The sequence below is a fragment of the Clinocottus analis genome, unplaced genomic scaffold, assembly GCF_023055335.1.
Source record: "Clinocottus analis isolate CAN_PGR_092001 unplaced genomic scaffold, fCliAna1.0.p SCAF_24, whole genome shotgun sequence".
Taxonomy (NCBI): domain Eukaryota; kingdom Metazoa; phylum Chordata; class Actinopteri; order Perciformes; family Cottidae; genus Clinocottus; species Clinocottus analis.
In genome coordinates, this window is record NW_027175976.1 from 9,031,234 (window position 1) to 9,059,102 (window position 27,869).

General features: G+C 41.5%; 1 protein-coding gene across 3 annotated transcripts in view; it reads left to right on the forward strand.

Annotated features, from left to right (window-relative positions):
* hecw2b (HECT, C2 and WW domain containing E3 ubiquitin protein ligase 2b) overlaps nucleotides 1-27,869 on the forward strand; it is a 51,284-nt gene that overhangs the window by 19,357 nt on the left and 4,058 nt on the right. Inside the window, exons 5-25 of one of the 3 annotated variants that reach the window (XM_068590190.1) lie at nucleotides 399-474; nucleotides 564-733; nucleotides 5,504-5,646; nucleotides 6,126-6,226; nucleotides 7,750-8,666; nucleotides 8,764-8,905; nucleotides 10,848-11,000; nucleotides 12,390-12,540; nucleotides 12,667-12,770; nucleotides 12,920-13,044; nucleotides 14,367-14,552; nucleotides 15,368-15,520; nucleotides 15,597-15,699; nucleotides 16,006-16,102; nucleotides 17,971-18,054; nucleotides 18,388-18,497; nucleotides 22,163-22,283; nucleotides 22,386-22,499; nucleotides 23,205-23,357; nucleotides 23,572-23,670; nucleotides 26,246-26,375. In XM_068590190.1, coding sequence (XP_068446291.1) covers nucleotides 399-474; nucleotides 564-733; nucleotides 5,504-5,646; nucleotides 6,126-6,226; nucleotides 7,750-8,666; nucleotides 8,764-8,905; nucleotides 10,848-11,000; nucleotides 12,390-12,540; nucleotides 12,667-12,770; nucleotides 12,920-13,044; nucleotides 14,367-14,552; nucleotides 15,368-15,520; nucleotides 15,597-15,699; nucleotides 16,006-16,102; nucleotides 17,971-18,054; nucleotides 18,388-18,497; nucleotides 22,163-22,283; nucleotides 22,386-22,499; nucleotides 23,205-23,357; nucleotides 23,572-23,670; nucleotides 26,246-26,375 — 3,432 coding nt within the window. The remainder of the gene's footprint in view (nucleotides 1-398; nucleotides 475-563; nucleotides 734-5,503; nucleotides 5,647-6,125; nucleotides 6,227-7,749; nucleotides 8,667-8,763; nucleotides 8,906-10,847; nucleotides 11,001-12,389; nucleotides 12,541-12,666; nucleotides 12,771-12,919; nucleotides 13,045-14,366; nucleotides 14,553-15,367; nucleotides 15,521-15,596; nucleotides 15,700-16,005; nucleotides 16,103-17,970; nucleotides 18,055-18,387; nucleotides 18,498-22,162; nucleotides 22,284-22,385; nucleotides 22,500-23,204; nucleotides 23,358-23,571; nucleotides 23,671-26,245; nucleotides 26,376-27,869) is intronic. The other 2 variants (XM_068590191.1, XM_068590192.1) reach the window with 2 other exon arrangements.

Here is a 27,869-nt window from a genome sequence, read left to right on the forward strand (position 1 = left end):
AACTGCTGCCCCTTAACCTAGATCATTTATTGGTTACATATTTTAGGTGACACTCAGCTTAGACCGCAGCTGGAACCAAATGAAGAGATGAAAGGGATGCAGTCAGACTGGATGGAAGGAAGTGAATGGAGTAAAGTAGACGTCGTTGAGCTCTTGGCAATATAATCTGAGGCTAAGAGGCATTTGCTCCAGTTGAGTCAGTAAAATTTGAAGCAGAAAGCTTGAATCAGGGCTCTCTCTCATTATTCCTCTCTGCTCCCTCGCTGATGTTCCTTATTTTAACTGGTCATCACTTATCTAATGTTTTTGTTTCTCTAACAGTGAAGTTGGTTCTTTCTAAAAATGAGATGGGTAAGTGGTCCATTCATAATGATCTCTATTGGTTGATTTCTCATCAGGTGGACAGTGAAGGCCAAGTAGAGGACCAATCAGGGACTGAGCACTGTCGTAAACTCGTCAGCTTCACCCTATCCGGTATGAGGACTGATTCAGTGAAATTCTGGTGTAATATTGTGATCCAGTAAAAGACACAAATACTTCACTATGTGTGTTTACTACTCTAGGCATACGGGCGGTTGGCCTTAAGAAGGGCATGTTCTTCAACCCCGACCCCTACTTGAAGATGTCAATACAGCCCGGAAAGAGGAGCGGCCTACCTAAATTCACCCACCACGGCCAGGAGAGACGGTCCTCCATCATAGGCAACACAACCAACCCTGTGTGGCACGGGGAGGTCAGCGCAAACACACACGCACATTAACTTCTAAAAGTAATACAAAATATGTGTTGCACAGTACTGCTTAGAGTTGCAAATTGTCAGTACATTTCCGGAAAATTTCAAAGTTGTAAAAATGTAAAAGGGGGTCAGGGATTATATTGTTGGTGTTCTCTCGTTTCACTTAAAATAATTGTAACACAGAGAAGCTCTAATGTGAGCTTTTGTTCAGCATCCTGTCTACACTAGAAATGTCAATATTTCATGTTGTGTAGAGAGGAAATATAATGCTTATTTTCATACTTTGGATTTCTAGAATATGCTTAAAAGGTAAAAGACATTTTTTTCACATTCTGTCTTTCTAAAATACCCAAACAACTGATATTACTATGGTTCACTTAATCCTGGATTGCCACCAAAGGAAGCGCTTTGACACTCAATATATTCGACTTGCGTGTCGAGAATTTATATCTACGATGTCATGTGTAACCTTGCATAACCCAGTCGGGTGTGAGTTCCAGCGTCATTCCCACAGAATCTTCAAGGTTTTTATGGGAATAGAGTGAAAAGGCACAGCTGTGATAACCTTATCGTCCTGTGCGTGTGCTACTTTGCAGCCATCTAAGGGAGGCGCAGTGACAGCAAAGCCCAAAGAAACAGCATTAGAATCAAGAAATAGGCATTCTTCATCAAATCAACAAAAATGATCCACTCCTCTCTGGCAACAGTACAAAAAAATGTCTGTGAAATAACAAGACTTTCAGGAACTTCTTTGGCTTTCTTTTTGACCCCCCCCCCCCCCCAGGCAGGGCTGCCCAGCGCACACACAAGCAGCAGGTAGAGCATGCTCACAGCGAGTGATTGTTTGTTCCTCGGTTAATTTGGGGTTGCCAAATTCAAGAGCAGCTCTGTCTAATTTAGAAAAGATTTTAATTTAGAAGTTAATATATACCGGTATCGTTTTAAAAGTATCTTTTTAGCACCGGTATCGAAAAAAAAAAAATACCCATCCTTATTTGTATCCCAAGGCTAAAATGGAAACCACCCAGGGTAGGACATTTATTTTTTATATATATATATATATATATATATATATATATATATGTATGTGTGTATATATATATATATATATATATATATATATATATATATATATATATATATATATATATATGTATGTGTATATATATATATATATATATATATATATATGTATGTGTATATATATATATATATATATATATATATATATATATATATATATATATATATGTATGTGTATATATATATATATATATATATATATATATATGTATGTATGTATGTGTATATATATATGTATGTGTATATATATATATACATATATATATATATATATATATATATATATACATATATATATATATATATATATATATATATATATATATATTAGAGCTGTGAAAAATAACGCGTTAACGCATTATTATTAAATTACAGGATTAATGCGTTAATGTTTTTTAACGCATTTAACACATGAGCAGAATGAGCTTCCATTCGAGCGGAAATTCAACAATTTCCACTCTAATGCAGTCAGACGTAAATGTCAGATGTTCACTTGGGAAGACGTTGACGTTTCACCGTGGCACAACCAGCCTTAAGTAACATCACAACGGGCAGCATGTTGGTCGGCGAGGGACGTTCAAGTGAAATGCGTCAAACCAGCCTCACTGAACAACAAAGACCCCTCACTAAGTCTGCCTGTGACAAGCTGAGTAGCACAGTTGCGGAATTAATATTGCTGCGGATGAGGGGTTCACCAAAGTTTTGCGAGTGGCAACAGGGGACCCGAGCATCAAAGCACCTCAAAGACGCACAATCGTGACATAAATCCACGAGCTGTATAAAGCTGGAAAGAACAAAACGGAAAATGACTTGGCTGCTACGGGACATGTGGCGCTGACAGGGGATCACTGGACTGAGTAATGAGAATTACCTGGTGACCAGATGTCCTCTTTTTCTCGGACATGTCCTCTTTTCAATATGTAACAAATGCGTCCGGCAGGGATTCCAAAAACGTCCGGGATTTTGCCTCGTTGGATATTTGTTTCTCTGCGTCTTTCACTAACTAGTTATTACGCCCTTACAAGTTTTGAAACAGTATCTTACGTTCACGTTCTTGCGCGAGCTGACTGTAGAGAGAACTGTCATTGACCGACCGATCTCAGGGTTGCCAGATGCAGGATAATTATCCTCCAAATACAACCACCAGACGCTCTTAAGCACTAAGAGCGTCTTAGAAGCGCTCGAAAAGCGCAGTGAAAGAACGACGTGTTTCCCAGAGTCGTTCTTAGCTTAAGACGCTCTTTCACTAAGAAGGAAACATAAGATCAGTCTGACCCACTCTTAACAGCCTTCTTAGAGACCAACGCTCACTGCAGCCGCGTCAGGGAAAGTTATATCAGACATTCAAAGGAATACTAAAACCATGTGTCATAATGAATGTGCGCCCACAGCTGCAGAACACTTGACGCAAGAAAAATAATAGCACACAAAAAAAAATAACGATATAAAAATAAAGAATTTCCCCTGTGTTCCTGTAGCTACATAAATAAAATGAATCATCATTACTATCACTCATTATGTTTTCACACACATTCAGCATCTGTATATTTCACAGATATCAGGGAACTGACAGGTGTAATTGAACTCTGCTGGAACCTCATCAAGAGAGTCTCCACGTCTAAAGGCGTTGCTAAAGTCCACGTGTGAGAGACACCACGACTGCAATACAGCATAGTCTCGCTGCTAACCAACAGCGTCACCCAGCGTGAAGCCAGATAGTTTACATAAATGCATGTGAGCGTCAGCACTTCTCCACTTTATGTGCTGTCGGACCGGGCTGTCCAGTCCAAGTACCGGCTTCCCCGTGTATAGATCCAACGCCTCGTCACGCTAGTGTTACCACACATCCAGAGGCCAACCCGCTGCAATGTTGCCCTCAATGTTGAGCTTCCTGGAGGTGGTGGGGGACGGCACCAGCCTCAGCAAGGCGTCGGTTTCATGGAGTGTGGCAGCCGTGACACCGATCCTCCTGCGCCATGCCCGGACACACATCAGAAAGCCCACCTCACGGGACGAGGTCCGCCAGGTCCACCGTGGATTTCATGCCATGGCTGAGATCCCTCGGGTGATTGGTGTCATGGGTGACACACACACACACGCACGCACACACACACACACACACACACGCGTGCCCGTAGTGCAATTGCACCTGTGTGTAGGGACCAGAGCGTGTTGTGTGTGATTTATAGGCTGATAAAGTGGTGGGTGATCAATTTGCCTGGCATCGATTGATTTAGTTTCATCACCACGGCGGTGGACAGCTCCCACTAAGAGCATCTTCAGAAGCTTCTTTGGCGAGATCTTAAGAAGGCAGTTAAGAACGCATCTGGGAAACACTCGTATCTTAGCACTCCTTAGCGAACCCTTCTTTCGAGCCTTCTTAAGTCCTTAAAAACGATCTAATCTGGGAAACGCAGCCAATGTATATATCCGTCTTTTATGTTTTTACAAAAATATACGGAGAATATCAGTAATATGTGATTAATCATGATTAATCCACAAAAACCTGTGATTAATCTGATTAAAAATTGTAATCATGTCAAAAGCCCTAAAAATTGGGGTCCATTTTTTAAACTTGTGAAATATACATTTAACCTTTTGTTCAAAATAATAATTTTGGCTTACAGTATATGAATAATTTGTCATCAAATGGCAATAACAAGACTATTTGGCAGTAGTCTACAGTGTTTTCTTAGATTTTTTTTTACAAAGAGCAAACAGGAAACATAAATCAGACAATCATATTATTATTACTTCGTTGGTCTCTGTGGTTATTTATTGTTATTACATTTGTTTAAACATCTAACAGTTACGTTAACATTATAGAAAAAAACATCCTTAATGGATTTTAACGATAGATGACCATCCTTTATCACCATGGTAATGACAGAGAATAGGAACGGGTGATAGCAGGCTGGCATCCTGTAGGCAAAACAGGCCAGTCTATGGCAACAGCGTCATATGTACAGGCAGCATTCGGGAGCTCCCATGAAATTTGCGACATTTTTGTCCTAATTTGTTGGGTTTTTGTTTTATTACATCCAAGACGATGTCTATCGTCTTAGATGACATAAAAATATAATAATGCTCTTTAAACGGCAGAGAAAAAAGTGTGGGGATTGTTTTGTCACTGGCGGTTATCAACTAATCGCTAGCAATCACCCAGCCAGACCGGATGGACAAAACAGCACTACAAGTGGGCAAAGAGCCGAGATGGAAGCTAAGCTAACCCAACTAGAACCTAATGCCATTCCACCACCCAAGCCTATCCTGGCCAGGAAAATTCTGGCAGATTTAGAAACGTGAGGTCGGTGACTGTGCACCATGCTCTACAGAGACCTGGCTCCACATTAGCATCCAAAATCAAGCTGTGCTTGACCACGAGCGGGCGCAGGACCCTGGTGGGACGAGAGGAGGCAAATTCTGTTTCTATCAATGATGATGGTCAAAGTTGATGAACCGTGTTTCCCTTATGTCAAATGTTAATAGTTTGGTCATATTGTCCAGAGGACTAACACAATTTACTTACAAAGCAGCCCAGTCGGGCTTAGATGTAGAGATTCTTGAAGCATTTAAATCCAATGTCTTTCTTAAATCACAATGTAAATAAAAAGAACAGTAAATATACTAAATATACACATTATATCAATAAATCTATACTTTTTACTATTTATCTTCCTTTAGAAATATACCTTTGTGGCTCTGATGACTGACGTGTTGGAGATCGAGGTGAAGGATAAGTTTGCCAAGAGCCGACCAATCATTAAGCGGTTTTTGGGTCAGCTAATCCTCCCTGTACAGAGGCTTCTGGAGGGGCCGACTGCTGAGTGAGTCTCCACACACACACATAGCTCTGTTCCCTTTGGGTGCATGTTAATGAAAGGTGCAGATTTTTAGATGATCAATCAGAGAGAAAGCGGGAAAGTCTGAGGAGGTTGACAGTTATCTGACCTTCACCACAGTGACTCGCAATAGTGCAGTCAATATTGATCAATACGGCCTAATAAACTCATTGTTCAGGCATTGATTTGATATTGATCCACAACTGAAGACAATATGTACTCTGGTGAATCAGGATGTATCGTGTGTATGCAAACGTTGCCAGTTTATAGTGGTAGGTGGTGGGGCAAACTCATTGCACATGAATTTTTATAAATAATGATTGGAAATTTTCTGACAATGTATGGCTGTCAGTAAGGACACAATTAATAAAAAAAAATGTGTGTGTGTGTGTGTGTGTGTGTGTGTGTGTGTGTGTGTGTGTGTGTGTGTGTGTGTGTGTGTGTGTGTGTGCGTGTGTGTGTAGTGATCAGCCAGTCAGCTACAGCCTGTGTCGTCGTCTTCCTACGGACCATGTGAGCGGGCAGCTTTCATTCAGGGTGGTTGTCACCTCCACTGGACATGAAGGTGTGTGTGTATGTTTACATTATACTGTTTTGTGGTAATGTAAATGAGCAACACACACATTAGTGTACAGTGTTTTTGCATGATCAAAAGTTTTTGACAGTAATTTGTGGGAAAATATAATACTATAAAATGTTTTCTCTGCTCAATGCACAGCAGACTTCATTGTATTAAATACCACATAAGCAGTGGCGACTGGTGGATTTTTTTTTGGGTAGGGCCAGCTAATCAATTTCAGCAAACATCCCCATATGATTCAATGCAGTTAAATATTTAACAATTATTCCTATATATATATAAATATATATATATATATAATGTCCATGGTGTTGGCCATTGAGCAAGGTGCGTGATGCGTGTCACGCGCCGCACCTTGCGCGCCACCTATTGCGCAACAGGGTTTCAGATCCCTCTAAATCAAGCGTGCGTTAGACTCCTTGGTCCGTGTTTCAAGACGAGTCGAGTGGGTTGCCGACATCACTGCAGATCCCTGACGCCCTTTACGTGGGACGATCCCCGCCTGGTGATGCAACGTGGCACTAAGGACAGCACGCCAGTCCCTGGCAGGGAGAGAAGTACAGCAAACACATCATCCACGGCCCCGGGCAGCGGCAAGGTCCGGTCATGGGCGCTCTAAAGCACGCAACCAGAGCCGGCGTGCCACCTTCGGCCCGAGCCTTTTCAAGCCGACCTAGAGCCGGTCACAGCGCACGACAGTGGAGGAAATGCGCCCGGATAGGGCCAGCACAGCAAGGGGAGAGCACAACCCATAGTGTCAACAAAAATACATGTTGTCCAAATCTATCAGCAAAACCGCCATACTGACCCTGCACAGTGCAGACAAGACATTAAAGCACAGCTGCGCCGGCAGCAACCTCTCCCGCGCCATGGAGAGGCTGTGGGGAGAAACACCAGCATCCTCATTTATTTCTTTAATCGGTGATTAGCTAAACTGCATATGAGACCCGTCTTTTTTGGGCAGAATCGATCAAGCCCCACGACATGCACTAGCAGCAGAGACGTGCACTAGCAGCAGAGACGTGCATGTGAGCCGTTGAGAGGTGCACTAGCAGAGGAGAGAAGCAGGAAAAGCAGATATTTGGCGCAGATATCCTATTTTACAAATATTACTGGGTATATTCCATAGCTCAACAACACAAATAGTGACAATTTGTATAATGTATTATAATCTTTTTTTTTTTGGTGACTCAAGGTGGGTGGTTCTAAGCCCCGTTGCCCTCTTCGGGCCGGCCGCCACTACACATAAGGGATATTATAGTATTTTCAAAATGTTTCAGACACCCTAGTCTGTAATCTTATTTAGCTGATGTGGCAGTTGAATACTGCATTATATATGTATGTGTTGTTTCTTTTTTTATATCGAGAGTTACACACTTTCTTTCATAATTCCAGATGCATATTCTCAAAGTCTAACTTCATAAGTTCCTCAATCCATGTGCACAGATTTCCATGGCCAACATTTGCTCATCCTCAATTTTCTTTTGTCCTTTCTCTCTTTCTCCTAGAAGCCTCCCCAGAGGCTGTGGGAGCTGTCTTAGGTGTGGTGAATAGTGACCCTGGAAGTCCCTCTGACGACGAAGACCTTCCTCACCAATCCTCCTCTTCACGCGTCAGATACAGACCTTCTCCCACAGGCCCTGATGAAGGCTCCATTCTAGTAAATGGTGCTTGTTACTATGGCAATGACAGTATTTGGCGGGAGCCTGTGCAGATGGGACAGGAGGATCTGCTCACTATGGCTCTGGACTGTCACACCCACCGTCAGGTGTCGCTCAACGACTACCTGGATACCATCGAGGCTCCGAGAAGCAACGTTGACCAACCTCTCATAGGGCCCCCACCGAAACTCCGTTCCAGCTTTCCAACAGACACACGGCTCAATACCATGCTGCACATAGACTCAGATGAGGATGATGAGACCGTGGTGCAGCACAGAGAGCAATCCCAGGAGACAAGGACACAGCAAAGCACAGACTTAGCCTTATCGAGGAGATGGGCTGAGTCTCGACAGGGAAACGAGGGTTTAAAAGGAGAGCAAGAGCAGCAGACCGGAGCTGCAACTGGGCCTGGAGATGGGGACATAACAGATGCAGGTTCCTCTACCACAACTCAGCCTGGAACTGAATCTGCAGGGTCCGAACCTGGAGATGAAGCTGGAGAAGCAAAGGTAGGAACATCTACAGCTGCTGAGACTGCAACTGTGGCCAGAGAGGTTGCTGGAGCATCAGCAGAGGCTGCACATGTCACGGGAGAACCTTTGACAGAATCCAGCTTAACTCAGGCATTTGGGAATAATGTACAAGCAGTAACTGAGCTGGGGGAGTCTGTGGGAGAATGTACCTGTCAGGAGCAGAGCAGCAGGATGGGAGCCAACGAGGAGGTACACTGCAATCCCTTACTTGGTCCACTTTCACCCATTCAGGTGAGCAGCTGTAGTGCATGTCTTTGATATCAGCCATACAGAGCTTTTTTCAAAATTTCATCTTTATTTTCTTTTTTTCTCCCTTTCCTGTCCACAGGAGGTGGAGACAAGAAAAGAAGTGGCTCCGAAGGCCGAGGAAGAAGGAGAGTCATCGAGCAGTGAGGCAAATGGACCAGTAGCAGCAGCTGCTCCTGTGAGCAGCGTCATAGTGAACCAAGGAGGAGGCATTTCTGAAGTTGGTAGGTGGTAAATGTTTCTGTTTATGGCCAACAATATTGATTACAATATTATTAAAATACAATATAATAAAGTGCTAAAGTTGACCACTATTAATACTATTACCCTTTTGAGCCCCAACTGAACCCCACGGGGGAAGCAGCCCTTCGAGGCTTTAACGTTCAAGTATTGATATGAACCCCAAATGAGTTTTAATACTTGTGCTTATTTATATCATTTTTTTCAGAATTTACTTGTGAAAAGATTCCACAAAAAAAAAAATTGTCCCACATTTTGATTATGACTATGATTATGATCAGAACTAGCCAGTGGTGTAGTGGTTGGGTTTTGTACTCTTTTTTTTCCGACAATGCGTTTTCAAGCCGCTGAAGTGTTTTCAACTCCACAGTGAAGGGCCTAAACAACCTACAGAGTTGGAACCCCCCTCTTTGGAAAGATAATAGCCTAAAGAACCGGAATCTGCAAAAATCACAATAAAACAAAGCCTTGTCCTGTTACTGAGGATTTTAGTCAAAAAACTGTGTCGTTTGGTTCAAAAATGGAAAAGTTAAAAGCGAAAAAGTGACGGCAAGGTTTTGAGGTTACAGGGTTTATGTAATTACATTAAAAAAAATACAAAAAAAATAATTTATCATCAGGTTTATGTAATTACATAAACCTGATGATAACTTTTTTTTTTCTGAACGGATCGAACTCTTACCACAAGTCTTTACTTTATTTTAGTTATTAAAATGAAGTTAATCAACGTTGTGGTTCCGGAGATCCTGTAGGAAACTTTTTTTTATCATTTCCTTGCCTGATAATAGGCGCTCATGGGGCTCAAGGGCTGGGCAAGTTAACGCGTTAAAAACGGAACACCCCCCCAAAAAAACGCTGAGGGACCTGGTCCACAAAGTACATGTAGATGGGTTGGCAAACTCCCAGGACCCCTCGAGTAGTTTTGCGAGGGTATAGAGCTGGTCCACTGTTCTGCGACTGGGCGGAATCCGCACTGTTCTTTTTTAATCTGAGGTTCGACAAGCGGTCGGAGCCTCCTCTCCAGCACCCTGACATAAGCTTTCCCCGGAAGGCTGAGCAGTGTGACACCACGTTAGTTCGAGCACACTCTCCGGTCCCCCTTCTGGAAGATGGGAATCACCACCCCAGTCTGCCAGTCCATGGGCACTCTTCCCAACCTCCATGCGATAATGAAGAGGTGTGTCAGCCAAGACAACCAAGATCTTCAGCATCTTAGGGCGGATCTCAGCCACCCCAGCGCTTTGCCACCGAGGAGATTTTTGACTAACTTAGTAACCTCTGCCAGGGATATGGGTGCAACCACCCCAAAGTCTTCAGTTTCTGGGACATGTTGACCAGGTTTAGGAGTTCCTCAAAGTGCTCTTTCCATCGCCCGACAATGGACTGGTGGTGATCAGTTGACAGCTCTGCTCCTTTCGTCACCCGAGTGTCCAAGCTATACGGCCGCACATCAGAAGATACGATTACAAAGTTGATCATTGATCTCAAGCCCAAGGTGTTCTGGTACTAGGTACACTTATGAGCCACCTTGTGCTCGAACATGGTGTTCGTTATGGACAAACCGTGGCTATCACAGAAGTCCAACAACAAAACATTGTTCGGATTCAGATCTGATAAGCCATTCCTTTCAAATACCCCCTGCCAGGTTTCTTTGTCATTGCACATGTGAGCATTGAAGTCTTCTAGGAGAGCTATGGAGTCGGCTGGCGGAGCCCTTCCCAGGACCCCGCCCACCGACTCCAAGAAGGCTGGATACTCCAAACTGCTGTTCGGTGCATAAGCACAAACAACAATATCATGCATTCACAGATGTTACGTTCATCTTGCAAAATTCAAAACATTTAAGCCCCGGCAAAATAACCAGGCAATGCTACTGGACGTTACCATTGGTTGCATGATACATTAAAAAAAGCATGTTAATTACAGGAGCGAGAGTCAGCGGTCTTGAGGAGCAGGAGCAGGGGGAGGTGTGGAGAAGGAGGCAGTCCATGCAGGCCTCCGGAGGCACAGCCCAGACCCAGGAGATGTGTGGGGCCAGAGGCAGTCAGAGTGGGACAGTTGGGGTGGAGAGAGAGACAGGTGAGATTCACGCTGTACATGGATTTTTTTTGTTGTTGCTCTATTCCAGTTTAAATAAACATATTTATCCTTTTATTTCCAAGGAGAAAATATTGCAACACATTCTTACTTCTTGGATAGCTTTACTTCTCTATGAGGCGTGACTGAGCATAAAGAGAATAGTAGAGGTCTTCATAATAGTTGAGAGAATCAAGGATATTAATCATTCAATTTTTCACATTAATATTTTTCAGTCTCTGCTGCAGCATTACATTTAATTTATATAGCCCCATATCACAAATTAACATTTTTTTCTCAGAGAGCTTTACAGATTGTACAATGTACTCTGTCCTTGGATCCTCATACGGATAAGGAAAAACTTGAAAGAAACCTTTAAGAAGGATCTCCACTCATGTTGGGCATTGCCACACACACCTTCATCAGGTTCCACATGCTTTATGTTCCCCCAATCGTCCAGTCGGTGCTTAATATGGCTAAGTCTCGGTATGGTTAATTTCAGGTCCATTTGGTAACATCTACCGCACAGTCCAGGAGTCGTATTCTTCAATGTGAGACAATAAAGAAATGATATGACAAGTGAACCTTAGGTTACCTGTGTAACCCCGGTTCTCAGAGTAGTCTGATTGTCTCACTGGACCACTCTCCTTGCTCATTCATAGCGAGGTGTGCATTTTTGCAATGACTGGAAGGTCGCCTTGCTACTCAGAGAACCAGGGCTTACACAAGTAATCTAAAGTTCTCAAGGCTTGGGGTTTACCGACCTGGTTGGTTTAGCCTTTGTCATTTTTATGACACAGAAAGTTTGAGTGTTTTCTCATAGTCTCGCCGAAAGAAAGCATGTATGTAACGGGGGTAGTAGGGACCTCGGAGCTGTACGACGGACACAGTACATAGGCTTAATTACAGACAGAGAGCTTCTTAGGGAAACGCCAAGCTGTCAGGGGAAAAGGCAGACAGAGACCAAACGGGAGCTGAGGCTAATCTCGTGGACGGGAACCAAAACAGCCAGCGAACGCACACGAGTGGTGCGCTCAGAGGCATTGCAGGAGAGCGCAGACCAAACAGCCTCTCGGAAATGAGAACAATATAAAGCATTGAGAACCACAATTCGAGTGTGCTTCTATCGTTGTGCTGCCCGAGACTCACGGGAGTAACGGACACTGGCATATGGGGAGAACAATCTGACAGAATTGCTGCGTTAATGCATTTTTAACGTGTTAACTTGTCCCCTCCCTAAATTAAACAATTTGTATCAAAGACATTTTTGAATGTACATACGTGTCAATACTGTAAATATACTGTATATGTGTGTGTGTGTGTGTGTGTGTGTATGTGTGTGTGTGTGTGTGTGTGCGTGCGTGCGTGCGTGTGTGTGTGCGCGTGCACCAGACTGGGAGGCGCGTATCGATAGCCATGGAAGAATCTTTTACGTAGACCATGTGAACAGAACCACAACTTGGCAGCGTCCCACCGCTCCCCCTGCTGCGCAGACCCTCCAGAGGTCAAACTCCATCCAGCAGATGGAGCAGCTGAATCGCAGGTCAGATCACACACACAGATACACTACTCCTCAAACTGTGAAAGCGAACAGCAAAGTAAAATAAACCAATATTTGAATCTGCAAATTTTGCCATTACCTTAATTACTAACACAAACACTTTTTCAGGTATCAAAGTATACGTAGGACAATAACCAATGACAGCAGACCGGAGCAGCAGCCAGCCAATGAGCTCCTGGCTGATGAGACTGACATGCAACCCTCCATACAAGGTAATACTCTCATGTACTGCATTATAGTTCATCTAGTCTGCAAAGCATGTCCTCGAGACAATGATTAAGTGTGTGTGTGTGTGTGTGTGTGTGTGTGTGTGTGTGTGTGTGTGTGTGTGTGTGTGTGTGTGTGTGTGTGTGTGTGGCAGAGCTGCGCAGGGACAACAGTGTGGCTCAGTCCAGTCCCAGGTCTCGCCTCACTCTGCTACTTCAGTCCCCCAGCGCGAAGTTCCTCACCAGCCCCGACTTCTTCACTGTGCTGCATTCCAACCCCGTACGGGCAGTCTTTTTCCTCTTTTCTGTCTTCTCAATCAATCAATCGCTCTTTTCCCCGACCTCCTTCTTATAGGTCAGTGGTGGAGGAAGTACTGAAGTTTAGTACTTAAGTAAAAGTACAAGTACCCAGGAAAATAAAAGTAAAAGTACAACAAAAGTACATCAACAATCCTACTTAAGTAAAATTAAAAAGTACTTACTTTTAAATTTAAAAAGTATTAAAAATAAAAGGACTCACGCAATGGGTTGTCTCTCAAAGGGCTGTACCTTTTTTTTTTTTAAAGTTGTTTGTTAGTCAGGCTGTCTGTCGAATGTCTAATCCCTGATTACGTCTGTGATTATACTCTGTTACATTCCACCACTGTAGGTCACACACTCTGTTGTTTGTTTCAGGAATAGAACAACCTTCTCTCAACCTCTGTTGACCACACACTCATTATTTAATATAATTCAGTTTATTTTATATAGCCCAAAATCACAAATACTAAATTTGCCTCGGGGGGGGGGGCTTTACAATCTGTACACATAACATCCCTGTCCCAGGACCTCACATCGAATCAGGAAAAACTCTGATTTTAAGATGATAAAAACCTTGAACTATTCGATGGAAGTAAAAAAAACTTGATTTATTACCTCAGTAATAATTGTTAATATATATACAGGTCTCAAAAGCTAGTTTCTTTACTTCAACATGATGTCCATTTTAGGAATTGTGGTTCCATATAGGGACCATAATTTACTATAGGTAGTAAAGCAGGGTATGCAAGGGTCTGTTTTTTTCTTATTATTTGAGAGTGTGTTTTCTGCTCATAAAATTGAATTGTATTTAGCTCCACCATCATGCGTCACTTCTGGTTGTAAAAAAAGATTTCTTTAGCAAAAAGCCCAGATGGCGATGGCCAAATGCCAACTTTGAGGCTTCAAAACATTGACTGACTCGAGCCATACTACTAGTATTGGTAAATAGAGGTTGGAATATTCACTGTATTTATGTGCATGACAAAAATACATTTTTATTTTAAAGTGTGCGGTGATGGGGGCAAGCTTTGCGTTACAGTGAGAAGTGTCCTCCTTTTTTTTTATAATATAAAATTCAGCCCCCCTCACAACACCAATAAGTTTCATGCAGTCTTTTACTCATTGAAACCAAAGCACAAATGTAAAAATGGTAAATAACTTTATTGTATTATAGTATCACAGTGGGATGACTTGACAAGAAAACTCCTCACCTTTCTCTGGTGGATGTGTTTCTCCTATTCTTTCTGGCTTTTCTCCTACCTTTCCTCTATAAATTCTCCACTGCTTTTCTTGCATGCCTAGAGTGCCTACCGTATGTTCACCACCAACACATGTCTGAAGCATATGATCAGTAAGGTTCGTCGGGATGCTCACCACTTTGAGCGCTACCAGCACAACAGGGACCTCGTGGCCTTCCTCATCATGTTTGCCAACAAACAGCTGGAGCTGCCGAGAGGCTGGGAGATGAAGCACGACCACACTGGCAAGGTGGGGCGACACCCATATCAATCAGTGTGTCTCAAAGTTTTATACCTCGAAGGCTTTAAGGGTTTTCAATGCAGTCTGATTTAGTGTTTAAATTCAGTTTAAGAGATTGTAGGCTTGTACAGACAACATTTATTTCTCTTAAATATTGCTTTATTTAATTAAAAGAAATATTTTAAAGATGCACATTATTAGAGGCATTTTAATTGCCTCTCGACATGTCGTAATATGGCAACGCCTGAGAAGGCAGCTCATTGCTAATGGTGCCAACGACACCACAAAACAAAGTACAGTTGACAGAGCTAGCAGTGTTTACCTTGAGAAAAAAAGACAGGGTGGGTGTTGTGCTTCTGCGATGACGCTTTCAATCGTGGAGTGTTTATCAGCTGTAATGGCCATATGAAAGTAGTGCAGAACGACAACTACGAGCTAGCCAGTGAAACACGCTCACATGCTCAAACATGCAATAAAAGCCAGCTCAGATTTTTCAACAAAGCAAGGAGAAGCCGGATAACAACACTCGAGAAACAGCAACCTCATTCTCTGCTCATATATACATTACTTCATTTATTTTGCTCTAAACACATATATTGTTATTTTAATAATATCCATAAAGGGAAAGAAATCCAGTACGCAAACACTTTGCTGCCTTCTTTGGCTTGCAGTCAGAGCTGCAGCTGTTAATGTTTTTGTTCATTTATTGTTAAATAGGTTTAGAATATGACTGGGAATGTGATCTAAATGGGTTAAAAGGCTTTTTAAAATTTCAACTGGAAAAACACATTTGATTGACAGTCTTATGTTCTGTATACATGCAGTCTTTCTTTGTAGACCATAACTGCCGTGCCACCACCTTCATCGACCCCCGGCTTCCTCTCCAGAGCACTCGGGCCCCAAGTCTCCTGGCTCACCGCCAACACCTGACTCGTCAACGCAGCCATAGTGCCGGGGAGGTCAGCCCACGGCGACTGGTGAGACTGAAAAATCCAGCTGCATAAGGTGGTAGAAACTATACAAATATAGCGCTTTTCTCCCCTCCCTCTGTAGGCTGGTGAAGACCCCCGTCACGTTGGCCCACCCGTGCTGCCACGGCCTTCCAGCACCTTTACCTCAACCAACAGGGGTCAGTGCCAAGACGTTGTGCCAGTGGGTGAGTACACCCACAGATGTTCTGTTATGTTGTTAATTCTGTACACATAACATACACATAACATATATTGCAGTGGACAGGAGTCCATCTTGATAGATGAATCCCTCCTCTGTTGCTCTCCTTAAAGTTTTCTCCCTGTGATTATAATTTTTTATTTTTTTTGTAGTATGTTTACAGATTATAAGGCACTCTGAGGCAAATTTATGATTTTGGCCTAAACAAAATTAATTTAATTGAAATACAGACACGCACAATCATTTAGAAATGATCAAAGTTGACCAAAAACTGCATCTGCTTTTCTTCCAGCTTACAATGAGAAGATTGTTGCATTTCTTCGACAACCAAATGTCTTTGAGATTTTGCAGGAAAGACAGCCTGACTTCAACCGGAACCATTCACTCAGGTATATACACACACTAACAGACAATGTAACCCCAAAACCAAAAGTTTATCTGTTAGGAACCATAATTATAGCTAAAGGGCCCAACGTAATCATTGGCACATAAATGTCTTCCTCTTGGTCTTTCACTCAAAATTTTACCTTTTCATTAAATTAAAATTATTGAAAAAATATATACATGTTGAGAATGTCCATCCACTTATCCACTTATCCGGGGTCGTGTTGCGGTGGCAGCAGGTCCAGCAGGCCGACCCAGGCTTCCCTCTCATCCACAACATTTTCCAGCTCATTCTGGGGGACCCCGAGGCTTACTTATGCCAGCCCGGTGATATAATCACCCCAGCATGTTCTGGGTCTTCTCCGGGGTCTCTTCCCAGTTGGACGTGCCTGGAAAATCTCTAATGGGAATCCTGATGTCCGAGCTCCATACCCTATGTCTAAGGCTGAGCCCAGCCACCCTACGGAGAAAGCTAATTTTGGCTGTTTGTATCCGCGACCTCGTTCTTTTGGTCACGACCCAGACTTCATGACTGTAGGTGAGGATTTGAACGTAGACTGACCGGTAAATGGAGAGCGTCACCTTCCGACTCAGCTCCCTCTTCACCAAGACGGACTGGTACAGCGCCTGTTTTACTGCTGCAGCTGCACCGATCCGCCTGTCGATCTCCGCTCCGCCTTACCCTCACTTGTGAACAAGACCCAAAGATACTTGAACTCCTTCGCTTGGGGTATGCGCTTTGTCCCCACCTGGAGGAAGCAATCTACTGGTTTCCTCAGATTTGAAGGCGCTAACTCTTATCCCCTGCTGCTTCATACCGGTAGATCGGTGATAAAGGGCAGACCAGGCGGAGGCCAACACCCACGGAAACTTGTCTGACTTATTACCGAGGATACGAACACAGCTCCGTACAGAGACCGGATAGCCCGTGCCAACGCACCCCATACACCCCCCCACAAAATCCCCCGAGGGACCCGGTCGAAAGTCTTCTCCAAGTCCACAAAGCACACGTAGACTGGTTGGGCAAACTCTCAGGACCCCTTCAGTAGTACATATATATATATATATATATATATATATATATATATATATATATATATATATATATATACATATATATATATATATATATATACATATATATATATATATATATATATATATATATATATATATATATATCAGGGCTGGGCAAAGTTGAAAAAAATTAATCGCGATTTATTGCATGATTTTTCTGCGATTAATCGCATTTTGCGACAAATTCAACAATGAAGTAAAAAACTAGTGTATTGCATGCTTTTATTTTAAAGTAATGACAGCTCTCTGGAGCAACAACAACTTTACATATATATATATATATATATATATATATATATATATATATACATATATATATATATATATATATATATATATATATGTATGTATGTATGTATGTATGTATGTATGTATGTATGTATGTATGTATATATATGTATATATATATATATATATGACTTAAAAAAAACCTAACTGCCAGGAAGCTTAAAATGGGCCGTGGTTGGACCTTCCAGCAGGACAATGATCCAAAGCACACCTCAAAATCTACACAAAAATGTTTCAGCGACTACAGAAAAAAAAGTTTTGCCATGTCCATCACAGTCCCCCGACCTAAACCCCATCGAAAATCTGTGGATGAGCTGAAGAGGAGAGAGTCCACAAGCGTTGACCTCAGAATCAAAAGGAGGAATGGTCTCAGAGCCAGTGTCATGTGTTGTCATTTTTATTGAACAGTGCCAATAATTCTGTAGGGCACTGTATTTGTCCAGCTTCAATATGAAACAAAGCTCAAGTCCTTAGCATCTGTTTCAATGTATTATTGTTGTGACATTAGGGAGAAGGTGCAACTCATACGCACAGATGGAGGGTCAGGATTGGCCAGGCTGTCAGGTGATGCTGATCTTGTCATGCTATTAAGGTAAGACCTGTTTCCTTCCTTCCTTTTTTCCTTCCCTCAGTGTCTACATCCCTCCCTAATATATTCCATTGCTAGTTTTTTACCCTGGACTGGTCTTTTTAACCCTAACCCTAACCCTGTCCTTGTCTATCTTCTTTACATGTCTAATTGTATCTACTGTGTATCACCTTCCCTCTTTAATTCCTGACTTCCCCCTTAATATCACCTTTCCTCTTTATTCCTGACTTCCCCCTTAATGTATTTCCTTCCTTTGTCTCTTTCAACTTTAGTCACTTTTTTAAAGTCATGTAGTTTCTTCATTGTTCCGTCTCTCCTCCTCTCTCCCCTCCACAGTCTGTTTGAAGATGAAATAATGTCCTATGTGCCTCCTCATGCCTTACTGCACCCCAGCTACTGCCAGTCACCTCGGGGATCCCCTGTCTCCTCACCACAGAACTCTCCTGGTAAGTGACTGAGAAACAAATCACACACAGACCTTCTATTTTATCGGTATAAAGACCAATAGCTTTTCCTTAATAACAGTGGTCCCTCGTTTATCGCGGGGGATACGTTCCAATAATAACCCGCGATAGACGAAATCCGCAAAGTAATCAGCTTTATTTTTTACAATTATTATACAGGTTTTAAGGCCGTAAAACCCCAAACCACACAGTTTTATATACTTTTCTCAGACAGGCATTAACATTTTCTTACATTTCTTTCTTCTCTCTTATTTAAACACTCTCAAAGTTCAAACTTTCGCAGATTTAAATTTTTTTAATTTTAATGATCAATCTACGAGGTCCTCTGACCGTGCGTCTTTGTCTTTTTAGCCGAACATATTCCGTACTGTACAGGAGACACTGCACGGAGGAGATTGATTGACAAGGATGTACAGTACAGTCCCTTAGCTAATCAGGATGTCTAACACAATGCACGTTCATACTGTAACTGCAAAAAAAATAAAAATAAAAAATCTGCGAAACAGCGAGTCTGCGAAAGGTGAACCGCGTTATCGCGAGGGACGACTGTATCCAATTGGATTCACTCCCTGCGGAGACTCAGTTCTTGCATATCAACCTCCTAAAGTCACGCACACACTTTGCGTTGTACTAAAGATGGAATGAAGAAAGTGATTACGATTTCAGTTCAGCTTGCACAAACTAAATTTGGTTGAAGAATACAACATACAAATTAAATCAGTCTTTTAACATCTTCTGTCACACAAAATCATATAAAGGCAGGCCTTGTTACTGAGCTATGATTGGACCAAACGAGAATTATTTTAAATGTCTCAACCTTAATTTATTGATCCCATCCAAACATTTTCTATCGGTATTTTCATCAGAAAATCTGTTTAATCACCAAACTTGAAAGCCAAAGAAAATATCAGTCAGCATAATATGCAACGTCTGGTTTTGTGGTTCATGGAGAAAATGTTATTGTGTATCAGAAAAGGGCCGGGGGGGGAGGAAGATGTTTTCATTACATGTAGTGGTGATACAGCCATCTCCGCTTGACCTCTTCACTCTTCATAAAGGAGAGAACCCCGCTAGCTTCGGTGGTTGTCGGGGAGCTAGTGGAGAGCAAACAGGGAACTAGCAGCAGCGCTAGCTGGCTACAGTAGGGAGCTAGTAGAGACACCCACCGAAGGTCCTATCGGCTCGTAACCAGACTTTTACGTTTGTTTGTTTCTGCCGTCCGTGACAACTTATCGTCTCTTTCGACTTCCGGGTCACGACCTGGGAGGGAGGGAGGGAGGAGGCGGCGGGATCTTGAGCATGCGCACAAACGTATTGTCCAGTTCCGATCCGATTCAGCGTTTACATGCAGCGTTATTCGAATTATCAATCGAGTCGAATCGAGTTATCCAGGGGTGTTAATCGGATCGTAGTCGGACCGCAGTTATTCGAATAAAGGTGTTTACATGAACAGAATAATTCGATTTTAGTCGGACTAAGCCAGTAATTCGAATCCATGTAACCGCACTGACTGACGTAGTCAGAGCGGAGGACATATTGTTATTCAAATGCGGATCCTCGGTCATCATTATGCAGAGAAAAGAGGTGCGTGGGCTAAACCTACACTATTCAAAATTTCTACACTAATCCGACTTGGCAAAAATACCAATCTGATTTGGGTGAATGACCAAAGCCGTAAAAAATGCAAACAGTGCCCCTTTAGTCGTGAAAGCCCACGCTTTTTGACAACAATGACCGATTGACTTGAAATTTGACACACATGTCCGGGTGGGACTGCTATACAAAAAAGGCAATTGTGGCATTAAGCTCCGCCTACTTAGATTTACTTACTACTTAGATTAAATCTGATTGATCTCACATTTGGGCAATATGATGTTGAGACCTTTGCAGGGAGAAGTTATTTTCAAATATGGAACTATGTGAGCGCAGAGCAGCGCCAAAGAGACATCATTTTCCATGAAAATGGAAGTTGTTTTAACTCACTGGCACATTATGCAATCTGCTCCATATTTCTCATATATCATGACTTCAGGAGGTCATGACATATGAGAAAAATGGCATGACCTCCATATGATCATTTTGAATCCTAGTCATAGCGCCACCTAGTGGCAACAGGAAGTTACATGTTTTCTACTTGTATACCCTCCTCCACACAGATTATTCAGATCCCTCTCAAAATTTGTCAGAAGAGACTTAAGACATTGATAATGAAGATTCTAAGGATCAACGCAGAATTTTAATCCTTCGCAATGAACGAATAAACCAATGTAACTCAACTTCAAATGATCAGATTCTTTCTTGATTTCACATGTCAGATAAGAGTCCACCCTGAAGACATCATCTGCAGTCTAATTTTTAATTTGAGTCATAGTGCCACCTAATGGTACAGAAAGTAAAATGTTCTATACTTTGGCTTGCTTCTCTTATTAGGTAAATCAGATAGACATCAAATTACTTCTACACAAAACATAAGACTTTCATGATGCCATGACCCAAAGCTTTTGATGTTTCGTGTAACGATATTGCCGTGGCGACTCATCCTTTGCGATCAACAACTAAGGTGCTTTTGAGGTACTAATCATGCTCGAAACATAACTAAACTTGGCACACACATTTAAAGGCAAAGATGTAGTTACCTGATGTGATTGCAATGCTTCAAAATGGCACTTTGGCTCTATAGCGCCCCCTACAAATATTCATTTAAGCAGCCCCAGTGCCGTAAAAATTGTCATTACGCCAGCTTTAGAGTTTAACAGCTGAGAGCTGCTCAATGAGAACATAAGCTAATAAGGAAAACATATTATAATACATGTTGTGTATTTGTGAAAACAATTTCATTATAAAATAGATATAACTTTTAAGTTTGTCCGCCAGGCGAAGGTTCTCGGCCGGGCGAGCCGGCGACACACAGGGCCCACTCACAGCTGCGAGCAGCTTTAATATATATATATATATATATATATATATATATATATATATATATATATATATATATATATATATATATATATATATGTGTGTGTGTGTGTGTGTGTGTATATATATCAAAATGTAATTCACTTTCTGGACATCTTCACTCTCTAAAGAAAACAGGACAATATATATCAAAGTAAAAAGAGCAGCATATCTCTGTCTCTCTCTCTCTCTCTCTCTCTCTCTCTCTCTCTCTCTCTCTCTCTCTCTCTCTCTCTCTCTCTATATATATATATATATATATATATATATATATATATATATATATATATATATATATATATATAGAGAGAGAGAGAGAGAGAGAGAGAGAGAGAGAGAGAGAGAGATACAGAGATATATCTATCTATATATATAGATATATATAGATATATATCAAAATGTAATTCAGCTTCTGGACATCTTCGCTCTCTAAAGAAAACAGGACAATATATATCAAAGTAAAAAGAGCAGCAAGTGATCCAAGAACCAGCTGGGTTTTGTAAACTTTTTTTGACGACAAGGCATTGGTGGAGTTGTACTGGGAGATACGAGGAGTAGGTGGTTTGAGAAAAATCTTGTTCAACTACAGCTTGAATGCGTGCATATTTACATTACATTGGTTTCCCTCCCATACCATGCAGTGTTTCATACGAAGCTTAGTGTATAACTTCCTTCTTTCTCTCTACCTGTAGGTACCCAGAGGGCTAACGCCAGAGCACCAGCACCCTATAAGAGAGACTTTGAGGCCAAACTGCGCAACTTCTACAGGAAACTAGAAACTAAAGGCTATGGCCAAGGACCAGGGAAGCTAAAGTAGGTGGAATGAAGATATCTGTTTCTTATTTTTTTTCTTTGTGCTTATAAGTTTATGTTTCTGTCTGTCTCACTCATTGCTTGCTTATGTTTGTGTCTCAGGTTAATCATCCGTCGTGACCATCTGTTGGAAGATGCCTTCAACCAGATCATGTGCTATTCCCGTAAAGACTTGCAGCGCAGCAAGCTCTACGTCAGCTTTGTCGGGGAGGAGGGGTAAGTATTTGGGAGAGGGAGAAGAGGACATAGGGCATAATTTATGATGAAAATGTATGTATTTATACAAAGGAAAACATAATGTATGTGCCAATGTATGTGACAATTCAATACAATAAAAAAATATAATATAATATAAAAAGTACATTCAAATGATTATTTTCCGAAAGATCAATTTCTCTCATGTGATGTAATTTCCAGTGTCAACACATGCATGTATACACAGGTTTCAGCAAGATTTCTGCTTGTGTTCAAAACTTTCTGCTCATTCAAAACATTTCCCTACAAGTGTTCTAGTCAATGTCAGAGTGAGGTCACAATAGTCGGATGCCTTTCAGCGAGCTGTATTCATTGTATATAGCAACTCTTAGTTTGGCTGAATTATTCTGGGGTACTGAAGCGGTATCAACACATAAGCTTTTGCGACATAGCATGGTATTATTTTCGTGCTCGAGTTAAAATATTTCCACAACGCAAATTTGCATCCTTAACTTTGTATTTTTATCTCCTTGACGAAAAGTTTGCTTTGAGTTTGATTTGAATGCAGCATTGGGCAAAACCCTGTTGTAATACACAGTGTGATTTAAACTTGTATTACCAGCTTAGCAAATAATGCTCTCAATAATGCTTTGAATTATTTGATCATAATGAAATTATGGGCATGTATGATAATTTATTTTATTCATCTGAATATATGTGTTGTAGGTTGGACTACAGTGGGCCTTCCAGAGAGTTCTTCTTCTTGGTTTCCAGGGAGCTTTTCAACCCTTATTATGGTCTGTTTGAGTACTCTGCAAACGACACTTACACCGTCCAGATCAGCCCAATGTCTGCTTTTGTAGACAATCACCACGAATGGTGAGGTTCACTGTACACGCACACATACAGAGAGAGAGAGAGAGAGAGAGAGAGAGAGAGAGAGAGAGAGAGAGAGAGAGAGAGAGAGAGAGAGAGAGAGAGAGAGAGAGAGAGAGAGAGAGAGAGAGAGAGAGAGAGAGAGAGAGAGAGAGAGAGAGAGAGATCTGATCTGTGTAATGATTACTTTAACTTTGCTATTGTGTGTGGGTTTCAGGTTTCGGTTCAGTGGTCGTATTCTGGGTTTGGCTCTGATCCACCAATACCTGCTGGATGCCTTCTTCACCAGACCCTTCTATAAAGGCCTACTCCGCATGTACGTACACGTATGTGTATTAAAACAGAATTATTTTTTTCGACTAATCTTAAAACCTTTTAAAAACCCATCAATTGTTTGTCCCTTTCCTTGAAAATTGCATGTACCAAACTAAGAAGGGTGTATCACTGCAACCACAAGGGCTATTTGAATAATTTTGGTTATAATAAAATTAGGGCTGGGCAGATTAACGTGTTAATTTTGCGTTAATCTGGCAATCCGTTAACGGCGTTAACTATTTGATCATGCGTTAACTGCATGTTTTGTCTTGCTTTTTGCATTTTTTATGCATTGGAAGGGGCTTTAAATATCTCTGGACGGCATAGTTCCGACCTGAACGTCTTACAGCTCTGCTAGTTCTGCGCGCGTGAGGTCAATCAAAAAAAATAAATAAATAAGATAAACGCCATGAATGCATTACAACGACATTGCTTTTACTTTGAAGGCGTGGCAATTCCGTAGCCTCTCCGACTGACGTGAAAGCACGTTCTGTAGCTTCTGTTCTCAACAAGCAGCGGGGCAGCAAAGAGCAGCTTCACAGCAGTGAAAGCAGCAGTTTGGCAGCAACAACAGCTTCGGCCCACAAAGCGCTCACACTGATTAAAAGTTAATCACGCATGCGCAAAGCTCCTGACCGACTATGGCAGAGCATCACTTCTGGATCTTTACTCTTCTCTCAAAGAGGATAATTTTCCACACATCACAAGATGTACTGTGCACTTGTTCAAGCCAACACAGACTGAACTTTTCTCACTGAGGAGGAAAAACTGAACTGAAAAATATGAAAAGCACTTATTGCTTTTGTATAAAGTTAATCAATTGCTGGTCTTTAACATACATCTTTAAGGTAAGCAACAGACTGAACATGGACAAAAGAAGGAGTGGTTGGTCCCTTACAGGGACCCTTACTACTGAACATGGAGAAAAGAAGGAGTGGTTAGTCTCTCACAGGGACTACTTACTACCTGTTCAGAAAAAAAGAAAACATATTTATAAACTATTTATGTACGTATGTATGTTAACTTGTTGTTGCTCCAGAGTGCTGTTATATTGTTCTGATAACATTACTTTAAAATAAAAGCCTGCAATACAGGAGAAAAATCATGCGATTGATCAGTTAATTTTTTTCAACTTTGCCTAGCCCTAAATAAAATGATTGTAATTGTGCTTTTTAAATGAGAAATTCAGATTTGATGATTAAACAAACTTCATAATGTCTGTAGACATCTTAACGCTGATTGGCCAAGACTCGACACGTCACATAAAATAGGTTTTATTGCCAAGATCACAACATCAGCTTTGTCAACAGAAAGTTGACATTCTCTGAATACTGCTGTTGTTTAGTCACAAAATATAATTTTAAGATGTTTTCGGGCGCAAAGTTAGTTGCATCAAATCTGTGGTTGTTTTTTTTTAAAAAGATAAGCCGACGAGTTGAGGTCCTGCCCGCGGGACTAGGCAGCCCCGCCAGTACCGGGCAGTGAGCGTTCTGCTGCCCGCCAGAGACCAGCCTGATCTTGGTAGAACTTTTTTAAATGATCCACTGGCTCTGATATCATTTGTTTTTGAGGCTCTAATGAGCAAACTTCATTAGTTTATTATTATGTCATCAGCTTTTCTCCAATCTCAGAAACACTGGTCGCTTGGCTTTTTAGGCCCAGTGTAATTCTAAAAAGGAGAACAAATACGCGTCCGGCTTGATGGTGCGCCAGACACTCTACAGGGCATTAAAAATCTGGATGTCTGGTCACCATAGTGTCTTGCATAGTCTTGGACATCCACCATTAAAATAACCACTAGTTCTGCATTATACGTCGGAACATCAAACTCCATTATGTCAGGGGTTCATAATATTATCAGTAGTCCCACAACAGCATGACGGACGCTCATGATAAACCATGCCTTCTTTCCATTGCAAATGAAGTCACGTGGGGAGTGGAGAGGGAGCTGCGCCCATGTAATTGGTTCAAAATGAAGGCGACGTCTGATTGGCTACAGATTGCTCCATGTTGAAAAAAACACATTTACGGATCCAAGCATGGCAGGGGAGTCTCAAAAAGCCACAAAGCCATTTACAAACTAATGCAGTGCGATCAACAAATAAATAAATACAAATCCACAAACAAGTAGAAAAATTCACGCACAAATGCAGACAAACGCATACATTTATATACAACATTGTAATGTATCTGTGCACATTTGTAAATCTTTCTGTGTGTATTTGCCAATTTTGAGCCTGAACTAACCCCACAAAACCACTTCATCAGAGTCTTCCATTGAAAAAGTGCTCTGAGCTCTTTCTATGACAATAACAATATGTTGACAACATATTACCTCTCTAACCTTCATTGTGTGATAGAATGCTTTTTATTATCTTTTATCTATGTTTTTCCACCATGAGCACCAGATACCATGCTAGCTTTCACATTCTAATACATTCTGTTATCATTATTAATTCAAAAAAAGTCATTTGTGCTAAAAAAAAAAATGCTTTCCTGTTTGCTTCTTTCCTAAGCGAGTGTGTGTTAATGCTACAGATCACACACACACACTCACTGCATTTCTCACCATGTAGTCCCTGTGACCTGAGTGACCTAGAGTACCTGGATGAGGAGTTTCATCAGTCCCTTCAGTGGATGAAAGACAACGACATAGAAGAAATGCTGGACCTTACCTTCACTGTCAATGAAGAGGTCTTCGGACAGGTTAGGTTTTGAGTGTTGAACAACACACATACACACACACACACACACACACACATTGCCATCATCATGATTAAGTTCAGTTTATTTTGCCCAAAATCACAAATTACAAATTTGCCTCAGAGGGCTTTACAATCTTTACAATACCACATCCCTGTCTCGGGACCTCACATCTCAGGTGACTGTGGAGGCCATTGGAGTACAGTGAGAACTCATTGTCATGTTCAAGAAACCAGTTTAAGATGATTTAAGCATTGTGAGCATGGTGCATCATCCAGATGGAAGTAGCCATCAGACGATGGGTACACCGTGGTCATAAACGGAAGGACATGGTCAGTAACAATACTGACCATGCTGTGGCAGACAGGCACAAACAGACATGGCCACACTGACAGACCTACCCACAGACCTACAGATGGCACAGACAGACAAAAAACAATTCCCTTCAAAATAAAAGCACAGGGTTATTTTTGCCCGTGTTAAGACCTGTGACTCACTGAAAATGGGTCTGACACCAGCGTTCTACGAGGTGCGTTGCTACGACTTTAAAACTAGTAGCAAATGCCCCAGTATCTCGTAGAATTAGTGGCAACTGCTCGAGATGCCCCGGCATCTGAGGTGTGAACCAGAAGTGACGCTACGTAATTAGTGGCATCTGAGATGGGAACCGGACATATGCCTTTATGAGGTGCCACGATTTGAGTTTGCCCTCTATCTTTTCTAGTTTGTTAGAATGCTTCAGCAGTCCAATTATTGTTATCCATATTGTCAACTAACAAAATGTTCAGCTTTTTAAGGACACGATGGCTAAGATCTTTTCTATTTCTAACTTTTTTAATTATTAAGCTTGATATGAAAGTGAAATTCATTTAAAAATATTAAAATATAGAGCACAGGTAGACCGCGGTCTGGATCAGGACCCAGGCGCCGTTGTGTCCACACCCGATCAATAATTGAGAATTATTAAAAGTTGACAGTGCGCTAATATTTTAATCGGCGCAGCTTTTCCAGCCTTTGCGGCACTTGTTCAGTGTTCCAGGAAACACACCGACAATCACGTGCATGTAAATCACACCACATGATGCTACTCGGCCAATCAAATATGCGTACCTGGATAAGCATTGCGGCTTGAGTGAGAGACGGGAGAGACGAACAAGAAGCGGAACAGTCAATAAAGTTTGTATGGTGTTCTTCAAAAAGAGAAACGTGGACAGCGAGACCAGAGTCTTCAACCAAAAATCTTTAGCCAGAGTCTTTAACCAGTCTTTAGCCAGTCTTTAACCTGAGTAACCTGAGTTTTCTATGCTCATTCTTCTTAAAGGCAGTTCAAAACGCGTATGTATGTTCAGACGATTATTAAAAGCTCAATGTGAAGCTTTGCTACGAGACAAAGCACAACTCTTTTGAGCAAAAGTATCAACTCACATCTAAAATGAAGGAACAGAATCTAAGAGCCAATATGATCAGAATCCTATTTTATAAGATAATAATATATTT